The sequence below is a fragment of the Candoia aspera genome, chromosome 2 (genome assembly GCF_035149785.1).
Source record: "Candoia aspera isolate rCanAsp1 chromosome 2, rCanAsp1.hap2, whole genome shotgun sequence".
In the NCBI taxonomy this organism is placed as follows: domain Eukaryota; kingdom Metazoa; phylum Chordata; class Lepidosauria; order Squamata; family Boidae; genus Candoia; species Candoia aspera.
In genome coordinates this window covers 152530847-152543935 of record NC_086154.1, presented here as the reverse complement: position 1 = coordinate 152543935, position 13089 = coordinate 152530847, and the positions used below count along the sequence as shown (strand labels likewise).

The following is a 13089-nucleotide window of genomic DNA, read 5'->3' as shown; positions in this document are numbered from 1 at the left end:
GCAGCACTGGATCACAACACGTAATTCCAACCTTTGGTCAATGGTATGAAACTTGGCTATGCATAATAAATTGCCACCATATTGTAAATAAAGTTTGGGAAGGGTACAGGGTCCCTAAAACTAAATCACAAAAATGGAGTCTGCTAATGAAGGGTTCCTCAACCTTGGCAACTCTAAGCTGTGAAGACTTCAACTCCCAGAATTCTGGGAGTTGAAGTCTGCACAGCTTAGAGTTGCCAAGGTTGAGGAACCCTGTGCTAAAGGGAAACACACATGACTGGAATTTAAAAAAATAAAATGGATGTGGGAACACTGTTGCAGGGAGAGGACACTGTTATTTTAGGCCTGCAAATACGGGAAGGGTGCTCTCTTACTTCTGCGGAAGAAAAGCAGCATGAAGGTTTTCACACATACATAAATATGCAGTTGTAAAAGGAAATGTTGTGTCCCTCAGTGCCACTGAGGTTTGAAGGCATTGTCCACTCACAGCCATCCCTCTCTGAAGGAAAGTGAAGGTCTTAGGGCATTCAAAATCTTCCATCTCTGGCTGTATCTGTGCACGTGAGCATGCTTCCTGCCTTAGGCATCACAGTAAAGGCCAAATGTTATATCCATTGCCACCACTCAGATACATTGCTTGAACATGCACTCCCACAACAGCTGTGCTGCCAGGGGAGTGGGAGGCAGGGCAAAAGTATGCATTTTCTCAAGCCAAACCCTGCGGCAGGCATTTTGGAAAATTACCATTCCCTCCAGACAGATGCCTATGCTGGGAAACCAACCGTTGGATCTCCACACCTGCTGGCATCTGGGCATTTAGGATGCAGTATCTACTGGAAAGCCTGCCAGACTCTGAATAGACATTTGAGGTGTATTCTGAAATGAAGCTCGAGGGCTTGGAAACCATCAAAGGTGGCTCAGGTGGTGCGCCGTCCAGTACTTCAAGTGAAAGGAGGTCACTTTGACCAAGAACGCTACTCCTCACTAGAGTGTGGAAGGGAGAGGGATTTTTGTCCTGGGAAAGAGAGGTGAAAAGAATGATGATGGACCAAAAACGGGTTTAAGCCGTAGTGCAGAGTCTTGCAACAAAAGTAGGAAACCTTTGACCGTGGCATCTTTTCTTAGCCTATCAGCACTGGGGCTTTCTGCAAAAGGCTACCTACCTTGCCTCGGCCTGTACTCACCTGCCTCAGCCTCCACAGGAGCAGGACACTGTCCAACATCTCCTGCTCCTTCCTTGGTCTCCTTGCCCTCAGACTGAGGTGTGGGTCCTACAGATCCGTTTTCTGCAGGAGCCTTCAACGGTCCCTTGCCAAGAATCTCGTTGTCACTTTCTAATGGCACAGCAAAACGGTTGGTGTCCATCAGGGCTGAAAAGCGCCGGCGGGCCCCCAGTGGGGGACTGGAATCACTCTCAGTGTATGATGACTCCGAGGCTGAGAGTTGCTTCCTGCAGGACAGGGGCAAGCAAACTGGCTTAGCCTCTCCGTGTTTGGGCTGAGGGCTGTTACAAAAAACACTGTCAGGGTTAACTGAAGTCCACAAGCTTCATCAGGACTGGCTCACCGAAACATGAACTGGTCTTGCCTTAGTCAATGACAACAAATTGTAATCACTGAGGCTGGAACCCTCCTCCTCGCCCCCCCCTTCCTCCTCCTCTCTTCAGAGTCAATACTATAAGAATAAACAAGAGCTTTTTAAATATGACCTTCCCTCTTAATAAACAAAATGTAGTACTAATAAACTTTATTATTAGTTTTTTTTTTCTTGAAAAGCCATCTGGGTTTCATCTGGACAGATAGCTTCTATTTCTACTATTCAAAAGGCATTTTGATTGAATTCTTTTTCCTTCTTCGATCAATTTTTTTGAGATAAGAAAATATGAGAAGACTACAAATGAAAAGCAGCACTTTTCAGACCTCTCATGTTTCTCTCTCTCTCACACACACACATACACACACACACAAACACACAAATAGACTGAGTTTCTGCCGATTATGCTAGGTATATAATCCATTTCCTCAGTGCCAATAGTGCTAGTTTCCACTGCCACATCACCAGGATATTAATGTTCGGAAAGAGACCTCCCATCCCTCGTTGCTGACTAGCAACAGCCAGCTCCTAGTTCTCCCAAGGAGCCCCTCAATGCCACACTGGTCTTCCCTCCCCGCAGCCAGTCCCTAAATATCCTCCTCTAGGCCTGGGAAAGGGACTGTCCCTGCAGAACAGCCTAGGTGAGACTCACATTTCTGGAGAATTGGTGCGCCAGTTCTTGTCTCGAAGCGTGAAGCTGCCGAGGCTTTCCCGTTTGCTAAGCCTGTCGTCCTTGTGTTTGTTGCTCTGGTCCCGCTTGGTGACACCTGGAGTCTTTTGCTCATGCTGGGAGAGGTGCTCCATACTGCTGTACACCTGGAGCAGGAAGGCAAAGAAGAAAGGGAAGAAATGGGCTGGACCAGTCTAATGAGAAATATTAGTGGAAGATATATGACACAATCCAGCCACAGTCCCGTCCCATCCAAATTCAGCTCTATTCCCAAGATGGGAACAATGACCCTCTCCCCCCCACAAGAATTAATGATGGTCCTTTCTTCTTCACCCTCTTCCTGTTGGCCAATTCTCCACTTGCTTCTCAGTCCATTCCAAACCACTCTTTCCATCTAACAAGGAGGAAAAAAATTATCTCAGGAAGAGGTCATGTAGAGAATTGGCCAGGACCAGAGAAATTAAGCTCCCCTCCCCTGTTAATCATCTCCTAAAACTGGACTCCCCTCAGACACACATTATCTCAGCAAATGTGTAAGTAAGAAAACACAGACATCTGGCAACTTATGTATGAGTGAAAAACTAGCATTGGATTGTTGACGACTATCCCCAATCCATGCTTCCTTAGCCCTCTTTGTAACATCGCAATACTAAATATCTGCTTATTCATGATGCAGATTCCAGACATAATCTGTCTCAGTTCAACCTTGTACAATGCCCCCAAAGACAAGTGGTCTTTTGGACAGGGCAGGCTAATAATAGAAGCAGCAGAAGCATTCAACCATTTCACACAATTATTCAAGTGTCTGCACATTTTAGCACTGGACCAATGGATGAATCAATCTTGGCTTCAGAAGTTGAGGTTTATTTATTAACTTAAAATATGCAAATACGCTCTTTAAAACCAGAAAAGATGGTTAATGCCAGGTGAACAGACAAGGATATGAGGCTATGGAATTATGGTTCAAAGTTAGCTTCCTTATCTTGGCTTGTTGGAAGCCGCTAATTATAGTTCCTGGTTTGGATTTACCGGGAACTGTTTGTAACCTCTTCACGCATCTCATGGCTCATACAAAGCAAATAGCAAACTCTGGTTGCCCTAACGCTTTTTCTAACTCAGTGATGCTATGAACCTGGCATTCTCCAGGTTGTGCTCCAAACCACTGGGAGGGTGACAGAATGCCTATCCCAGCTCCCTATATGTACTCCATAGCATTGGCGCAAAGATGTTGCAAATCAAACTTACTTATTAGATTTTTATCCCACCTTTATTTTGTTCAGGGGGCATACAAAATGCTCCCTCCTCCTAATTTACCCACAACCACCACCCCTGGTTGGGCTGAGACAGAGCGACTGGCCTGAAGTTCACCCAGCCGGCTCTCATGCCTAAGGGAGGGCTAGAACTCTCCGTCTCCTGGTTTCCAGGCCAACACTTTACCCTCAACACCAGACCGGCTCTCAGTAAGAACCGCAGTATGTAAGGGCTTTACCTTGCTGAATCTGGGAGAACAAGATGAAAACTGGCGTATCTCCACGGGTTCATCTTCAGTTGTATCATCATCATCATAGGAGTTAATGTGGTGGTAACGATCAGAGCGGGCTAAACAGAGAAAGAAGGGCTCGCAAGGCTCATGGAGATCCAGGTAATGTAACTTCTGGGACATTACTCAATATTTCGGCTGGCTGGCTTGCTTGCTTGCTTTCTCTCTCTCTCTATCATATTTTTATCACCGCCCATCTCCCCCACACGGAGGACCCTGGGCGGTTCACAAGTTTAAAATTCGATAAAACCATAAATAATATCAATAATCAGTAAATATCAGTATCAGTAAATCTAAATATAAAACATAAGGCAATCCAAATAATGGCAGATCTAATTCCCCCAAAGGGGGACAAGGAGTATTCTCCTGTGCCCAGGAGAACACTCCTGCTACAACTAACAGGGAGGCAGCCTCAGGTGAAAAAAATCTCTGTATAAAGTATCCTTTCCCACATGCCTAGGAATAGTTCTCTTTTAATGCCTTGCAACCAGTTAGGCTACAAGAACAATAAAAGTAACATTTCTCCTCTCAGAATTTCACAGATCTTGTTTTCACAAGAGAGTCAGCATCAAATATCAGAGAGAGACATCCTTTAAACCTTCTCTAGCAACAAGGGCAATGTCCTTCCACTGTGCCAGAGCACTGGCTCTTGGTTCAGCACTGGCGACACCGAATGCCAGTAGCTCTCTCGGACAGTGCTTTTCAACCTTGGCAACTTTAAGCTGTCTGGACTTCAACTCCCAGAATTCCACAGCCAGCATGCCAAGGTTGAGAAGCACTGTACTAAGACATTCCCCTGCCTTACCTGGAAATATCAGCTAGCTATTCTGCTTGGCCAACAAGAATCCTCCCACTAAGCTACATTGCCCTTTCGTCCCTTGCTGTGGTCCTGATGAGTATTGCTCACTCACAGCTGCTACTTGCATCAAGAGAGGAAACAAAAACACAGAATTACTTGGGATCTTTCTATAAAAGCAAAGAGGTGAACAGTCCTGACTTAGAGGTGTCTGGCCAGGGATAGCTGGAGCACTGGCTTCAGCCTCGCTCAGACTGTTAACCAAAATATCCAGGGTCAGGGAGGGGAAGAAGGCAAGGTTAACACTTGCTGTCAAAATAGCTGGTGTCTTCCTCAGATTCCAGATGAGGGATGAACTCTGCTTTCTGCCTCAGAAGCCCATTCCAGTCTAGATCTTTGAAAAATGCATGCTGCTTCACTTCATAGGCACCACCTGTGTAAAAGAAAAAAACAGGGTCTTGCTGCCCTCTACTGGACGAGATTAAAAATCACCCTGAGAATAAAGGAAGCACCAAGCAGTTAACGCTTAGCTTAGAAATTTGCATTTTGTTGCCAGAGATGGTTTATGGGGAAAAGGGATGGGCGAGCTGGGGATTCATCCTGAACAGCTAGTCGATATGGCCAAATACATGCTAAGGCCATAGTTGTCAGCTCTTTGATGTCTAAGGTTGTAACATTTTAGAGGAAGAAAAACCACCTCTCCCATTATGAGCTGGAACACACTGAACCCACACCTCACCAACTTTCTTGTCTGACCTTACCTGCTCCCAGGCGGAGAAGAGGATTGGTTTGCAGGAGGCAGGAGATCAGATGCTGAGCGTCTGATGGGAGCGCCTCCTCCCCTTCTGGCCACAAGATGTCATCTGAAGGCAAGGAAGCAGAGACAGGCTGTTGCAACCTGATAGTGGCGGCTTGGGAAAGCAGATCAGGTCAAAAAGTGTCCAAAATACGGGGGTCATCAAAATAGCTCCTCCTACCGTGGCTGCAACTTAAACGACGTAATTGATTTGTATTTCAAGTATATGGGATAGCAGGAGCAAACCATAGCGTTGCTGTGCCCCAAAACATCAGTTCTATACAGTGCTTCCCTCTCGGTTTCATGATCCTCTGCCTCCCCCATTTCATTGCTCAAAGTCTCCTCTGAGATGAGCTCAACTCCTTGCGACTTCATGGAAATTTCCACGTGGTCTTCTTCACAGCAGTAAAGTAGCAGTCTGTATGTCCTCTGCCCCCTCCCTTTTTTCGACTCGTCCGTTTAGTCTAAAATCCACCTAGGGATTCCCTGGTGGTTTCCCCTTCAAGTATTTACTAGCACTGACCCTGGTCAACTTTTCATCAGCCAAGGTAGGCTAGATGCTGCAAACGTGGAACCAATTCTAAAGTACGTAGCCAACGAGTCCCTACGGGGAGCAATATTCGCCCCAACGTACCAGTGATAACCTGGCCAAACAGCTCTTCAGGAGTATCTCCAAAGAATGGCACACAGCCCACCAGGAATTCGTAGAGGATGATGCCCATGGCCCACCAGTCCACCGGCTTCCCGTAGCCTTGGCGAAGGATCACTTCAGGTGCGATGTATTCAGGGGTCCCACACACCTGTTAAGACACCTGTCTTCATTCAGCTATCGGAGACACTGGTCCACCGAGTGCCAGATATCTCACCAATGTGTAGTGCATACTGTCTTTTGGTTCAGTTAAGTATGGGAGCCACTATAATGTTCTCCCTCACATACAACACAACAATTTTATATTGTGTTTTTTGTTAAGTGCAGAGGCACTGATTTGTTAGCATGAAGCAATAAACCAAGGCTTTCCCTTATCATTAAACATGCAGCGTGGCAGCTAGTTTCGATTTAAACTCCCCACCAGATATTAAAAACAAATGAAAAAGTTTGCTGTCAGTTGTAATATCACTTTGTATTATCTCATGTCTTGTCTCCCTGGGAGTTATTCAAGTGGCATCATGACTGTGCAATACTTTATAAATTTTCCTTATTTCTGTATTTTGTATGAAAAAACATGCCCTAAGAGCTGGAATCTGGAAAAAAAAAACCTGAATGGAAAATTTACCAGATTCATTGCAACATAGTGCAGCACTATTTTCACAGAATTGTCTCACAGCTTTAGCTGTGTATTTTGAATATTTGCCTTTCTCTTCTTCACTCTTAATATATATGCAGCGCACCATCACACACAGACTTAATCAGGGTTCCACCTGTTTGTCTAGAAACTCCCTGGCATCCTTCTCAATATGACCTTCATACAGGTTTGTGGTGAGGCTCATCAGCCCCATCTTGGAAAGACCAAAGTCTGTCAACTTGATATGTCCCATGGAAGTGATAAGTAGGCTGTGGAGAAAGCCAGAGGGACAAACATCAGACAGAGCCAACCAAAGCCACTTCCTAAATATAACTAAAGACAGGCCTTGTCTTTTAACTTCATACTTGTCAGGCTTGAGGTCACGATGGACGATGCCATAGTTATGCAGGTACTCCAGGGCCAGGACAGTCTCAGCAAAGTACATGCGGGCCATTTCTACAGGCAGAGCCCCAATGTTCTTCAACAAGGTTGCACAATCCCCACCTGCTAGGAGGAAGGTGAAATGGTTAGGGAGATGGCGAGGGTGTTGTTCTATTTAGAGAGTAGACTACTAATCTCTCCAGTCCTTTGATTGAAACTTGCAGTCTTAAGAACGTAAGCAGTGTGATGCTGGAGACTGTTGTTAGCATTCTATATCTACATTGGTCAATCAGATGCCTATAGGAAACTCACAAACAAAACAGGAGTATATATAACAGCTTCTTCAGGCATCTCTGTCTATCAGCATCTGATATTCAGGGGTATGCTATCTGATGTTATCTAAAAATGGGACATAACAGCCTCATTCAGAAGGCATGCTAAGCCAGAATTTCTGAGAAAGCTTGGTTACTGGTGCATACTGGTTTATTATGGTGAGCCAGAATTCTAGGGGTCATACCATCATGGTAAGTAGAAGCTGATAGTTTCCATGAATCTGTCCAATCACAACCTACCTACATATTTACCTTCCTACCTATCTACCAAAATTTGTAAAATTTTACAAATTTATATTCTGTCCACTCCTGTATGCTTCTGGGTGGCTTATAAAAGCAGAAATATTAAAAATTCCACAGTCAAGAGCATCAAAACCTCAAACAGGCTTGGATGAAAAGTACATTTTGTGCCCCCTATTGAACTGTAATATGGGGGAAACAACCTTGACTCCAATTGCCTTGCCATAGAAAAAACTGGCTTGACTCTCAGTTGTAAACTTTCTGGAGGCAAGGCCTGAAAAAGCCCCTCTGAAAACATAGGACCAACTGCATGGGAGTAGACGGCCTCCAGGCAACTTAGATCTATGCCATATAAGGCCTTACACCCATGAATAGGCTTTTTAAGCTATCCAGGTTAACAGCCATCACTTTATTTTGTAGAACAGAATTCATAATTTAACAACAACCTGTATGAAGATCTACATTATTAGCTGCTACATACAGGTTATGCAAACCCAGTCATAGAGCTAAAAACTGCACTCTGACTTGGTCCCTATTATTGAAATTGGAGTTTTTACTACCAACAGGCATCATTTTATATTTGCATATTTTCTGCATTTTTCATTTGAATGTTCCTTTTCCTAATTTGCCAACCTAAATAATCCAACATTATGAGCAAACTTGCCACTTTGCTTTCATCAGCAATTTACGAACAAGTTGCAAGCACCAATACCAAATATAAATGCATTGGGCACACACAGTTTTTCTGTCCTTCAGCCAGTTACTAAACCTTAAGGGGATTCAACTTTTACTCCATAATTATTCAATCTGCTCAGAAATCTTTGTCAAACATTTTCTGAAAGTCTAAATAAACAATATCTACTTGATAACGTGCTTGCTGATATTCCCCAGCCATTCTAATTCTTCTTCAGTAGAACTTGCCTTTCTACATGCTTGACAATTATATCCTTCACCATGCCTTCCAGCAATTTATCTGTGATTTACATTAACCTAACTGGCTTGAAATTCCCCAGATGTCCGTCCACCCAGATTTTTTCCACTGGCTACTTTTCCACCCTCTGCTATGAAAACCTGTGGGAATTTATGGAATATATTTTTTTTTGACACAAGATCATCAGTTTCATGTTTGAGTTCTTTGAAAATTAAGTAGAGAGGTGCAGAGCTTTCTATGTTGTCTACCCTATTTAGGTCCATGCCTCAGACTTACTTTCTGAAAGTATCAGTGCAGGTAGTTTTCTGCCCTATATCTTCTAGAGGGAAGAGAGATGGAAGTAATTAATTCAGTTCTCTGCAGTCCTTATCTTCCTTTTATATTTCTTTTCTTCCTTTGTGATGTAATAGCCCAGTTAGTTTTTCCTGTTTTAGATGTAATTATTGTTAATTGTTGCTTTTAACAATTAAACTCATCTTTCTCTTTTTTATCTCTCATCACCTGTTCTTTTTGTCCTCTGGCCTCTTTTATTATCTTATTTAGACACAGTTTGTAAGATAATGCTTATGGACTGAAATCCTTTGCTGTATATTCAGCATTAATGGCCTACGTGATCTCCAGATCTCAAACCACAATTTCTTCATTGCAAGAAGAGTACAGGATGCCAGACTCTCTTGTGAAGGCCACAGTCATAATGTCTGCTACAATCCATCTTAATTTCTAACTGCACAAGTATTCTGGTTTTAAAAAAAAAGAACCCTAACAGCGGATTCTTTCTCTCGAGTGAGAAATTGAAACACTAGACTTAGAAAGCGATACCAACAGGATTAACTGCAACCATTGGGAAAGCTCCTTCTTGTCAAAGCTTGACCTATGATTATTTGGTTAATGGGAGATGCATGTTATTTTATGCTTAATATGATTTGCTAATCATTATTCTTGGCAGTGCTTCCTGCAAATCTCGTATACAAATTTTAATGCAGAACTTAAAAGGCTGGTGTGAACTTGTGACACTATGAAATGTATTTGCTGTCATGCTGACTCTTCAGGAAAAGAATAAATTATCAGAATAAACTCAGCACAATCAGCTGTACCTGTTTGGGTTCCTGTTTCGGTGTTTGCTCCTTCCATAGGAAGGGAAATCTGTTTTTTTCCCCTCCATCCCCTGCAGGGAGCAGGAATTCTGTCCTACCTTCCTTTGCCTGTTTATGTTTAGGTAGGTCAGTCCTCTTGCTCCAATGATTCTTTTTCCTGCCTAATGGAAAGCACCAATTTTGCTAATGGAAAAACAAATTGGTGGATGGTGTGCTGTGATTTCTTAAATTAAAAATCATTCTGAATGTATTAAAATGAATAATAAATCAGCATGGCAAAAAGTGCAGTCCAGTGGCCACATCAGCATCCCCTTTGTGATCTTCAAAGCCTGTCTGGTGTGACACCTTTTTTGCATTTTTTTGAGGTCAGGGGATGGGTTAAGAGGAAAAATGGTTTGCAGTTGATTAAAGTACGCATTTCACTCTTTGAAACTCTTAAAGCTCCTCTCCTGATATGCCACACAATACCCTGGCACACCCTTTTTGTTTGCAGAAATTGTGTATCCTTGTAATACATTTTACTGCCTTAAATTGGTTAGTTACAAAGCAGTATCAAGTTCACTGCCGTTATATAACTCCTGGTAGATTATAACTGAGTTTTCAACTAATCTGCTTATTTGAAAGTAACAGCAATATGCATTTTCAGATGTTTTCCAGACATGCCCTGGGTTGAGAGAGAGACAACTGCAATGGCCATAACTTCCAATACATTACATAAGATAATACATTAGATAAGCTAGCTCAAGAGCGTCTATCCAGATGGGCAGTTGCTCTTAAGGGTTGCAGGCAGAAATCTTCCCTCACCTTACCTGGGTATTTCAGGGATTGAACATGAATTCTTCTGCATGTAAGACATGTACTTAACTACTGAGTTATGCCCACCTCCCAGCTATCATTTTTGTAGGTAATCTATTTATTGACACACTCACTATTATATTTAGTAAGATATTTGTTATATTCTTTAGGAATTCTTACAAATAATGTCCTGTTAAACATATTTTCTTTATAAAATCCAGCATCCTAATGCAGCCTGTTCAAATCAGCTGCTTCCAAAGATACTAACTTCACCCATAATGCCCCAATCAGTACAGCCTATGTCCAAATCAGAGAGAGAATACAGAAGCTGACTATATTTGGAGAGTTCGGTTTGGATAAAGCTGCAAATGACCTGAATCTAGGGCATATCAATACAACTGATCCCCATGGACTACCACATGAGACCAATATCATAAAGACCATGCATCTCACAGGCACCATGCTTCCAAACTCTGAGGCTGCATACCTTCAACGTACTCCATGACCATGCAGAGGTACCGCTTAGTTTCAAAAGAGCAGAACATGCTGACCACAAAAGGATTCTCTGCAAAAGTCAGAATGTCGCGTTCCACAAAGGCTTGTTGGATCTGATTGCGCAGGATGAGGTTCTGCTTATTAATCTTCTTCATGGCAAAGCGCTGGCGGGTCTCTTTGTGCCGCACCAAATACACAGCTCTGAGAGAGAAGAAGGAAGCAGAGGCCAGCAAGAGGCGTTTTTAAATTCTGCCCCAAAAGTCTGTATATTATTTATCGATTTATCCAATTTGTCACCACCCATCTCCTCCCACCAGAAGGACTCTGGGTGGTTTACAACAAAATAATCGATCAATAATAAATATACAATACAATATCTAAAAATACAAGTTACAAATAAATAATAATTATAAATAAGATCCAAATGGCAGATCTAATGCAGTCACTGTATGTGATGAGCACTCTAGGGCACTAGCCATCCCCAAGGATGACGACTCCCCCTCCCTGCTCCAAGCCAGGTGGCAGAGCCAGGTCTTCAAGTTCTTCCGGAAGGCCAGGAGTTCTTTTACCGACGGGGTCTGCAACTTGCCTTCTCTGCATGATCGGGTGGGACAGGTTGATGTAATGGGGAAGAGGCGGTCCCCCGGGTAGCTTGGCCCCATGCCATGTAGGGCTTTAAAGGTGATAACCAACACCTTGAATTGGACCTGGAAGCAAACTGGAACCCAATGGAGCTCACGCAGTAAAGGTGTTACATGTGCCCTTCTAGGGACACCAAAGATAGCCCGCTCAGCTGCATTCTGGACCAGCTGTAGCTTCCGGATACTCTTCAAGGGTAGCCCCATGTAGAGCGCATTGCAATAGTCTATATGGGAGATAACAAGGACAGCTTGAAAATATACCTCTGGAGCTGCAACGCCACCACTTTCTCAACTACCTTCCCCAAGAAGGGGAGGTGGGAGACTGGATGAAAATTGTCTAGTACAGTATGGTCCAGCGATGGTTTCTTGAGGAGGGGGTGTACCAGCGCCTCCTTAAAGGCAGTTGGAAACACCCCCTCCCCTGCCACAAATAAGAAATGCAAAATCTTGGAGTCAACATGCCACAACCCTTCCCTAAACTACCTTAATTTTCATATTCTTTAAAGAAAGATGCTAGATACTTCATACTTATTAGAATTCATCTCCTTTTTTAGTTGGCTAGAAAACTAACATTTACACAAAGCTTTGTACAGGAAGAAGTTAAATGTGCTCATATGTCCAGTGTACCTCACTGTAGCATATTTTAAGATAGAAAAAGCATTTGGGGCTAACAGATAGTTCTTGACTTATGACCACAATTGGGACCAGAACTTCCGTTGCTAAGCGAGGCAGCTGTTAAGTGAGTCATGCTTGATTTTACAACCTTTTTTGCAGTGGTTAAGTGAATCACATGTTCGTTAAATGAATCCGACTTCCCCCACTGACTTTGCTTGTCAGAAGCCAGCTGGGAAGGTTGCAAATGGCGATCACATGACCCCGGGATGCTGCAACTGTCATAAATACATGCTGGTTGCCAAGCGCCTGAATTTTGATCACATGACCACAGGGATGTTGCGCCGGTCACGCGAGGACCAATCGCAAGTCACTTTTTCCAGTGCCGTTGTAACTTCGAAAGGTTGCTAAATGAATGGTTGTAAGTCAAGGACTACCTGCATTTCTCAGTGGGAAGTCAGAATCCAGAATTATCCTGTATTTGAGATCTTGATATTTGAAAGAATACCTTCTCCCACATGTTCACTGACTGTCTTCAGAGGGTCTCCTCCAATTGCCCATAGAGTCCCAGCGAAGCTAGCGCCTCCTTGAGGAAAGTCTTCCTCAGACAGGCTTGTCTGGTATCTACACTGTCTCTTCAGCATCAGGCTAAAATAATCCAAACGTTAAACTTTTTTTAAAACCATAATCTATTTTCATAGTCTCTTTGAACTGCTGTCCTAATTTATGTTCCATCTGCTGTGAATGTGGACAGGAGCACCTGAGCTACATCTCCACTGTGGGAACAGAATGACTGGCCCAAGCAAGCATTTGAAGCAGACTTGACTTGCAGCTATGGAGCTGACCCAGAAGCAGAGATCCTTTCCTGCCGCTGACGGATCCAAGGAGCC

The 13089-nt window shown here is 43.4% G+C and overlaps 1 protein-coding gene across 1 annotated transcript in view; it reads right to left on the bottom strand.

Moving 5' to 3' along the window:
* The window catches only part of MAST1 (microtubule associated serine/threonine kinase 1), a 45451-nt gene that overhangs the window by 6765 nt on the left and 25597 nt on the right, over positions 1–13089 (bottom strand). Inside the window, exons 12-20 of the mRNA XM_063293007.1 lie at positions 10939–11147; positions 7044–7182; positions 6815–6947; positions 6030–6195; positions 5361–5462; positions 4910–5032; positions 3753–3862; positions 2246–2409; positions 1185–1450 (exon numbers count right to left, since the gene is read on the bottom strand). Coding sequence (XP_063149077.1) covers positions 1185–1450; positions 2246–2409; positions 3753–3862; positions 4910–5032; positions 5361–5462; positions 6030–6195; positions 6815–6947; positions 7044–7182; positions 10939–11147 — 1412 coding nt within the window. The remainder of the gene's footprint in view (positions 1–1184; positions 1451–2245; positions 2410–3752; positions 3863–4909; positions 5033–5360; positions 5463–6029; positions 6196–6814; positions 6948–7043; positions 7183–10938; positions 11148–13089) is intronic.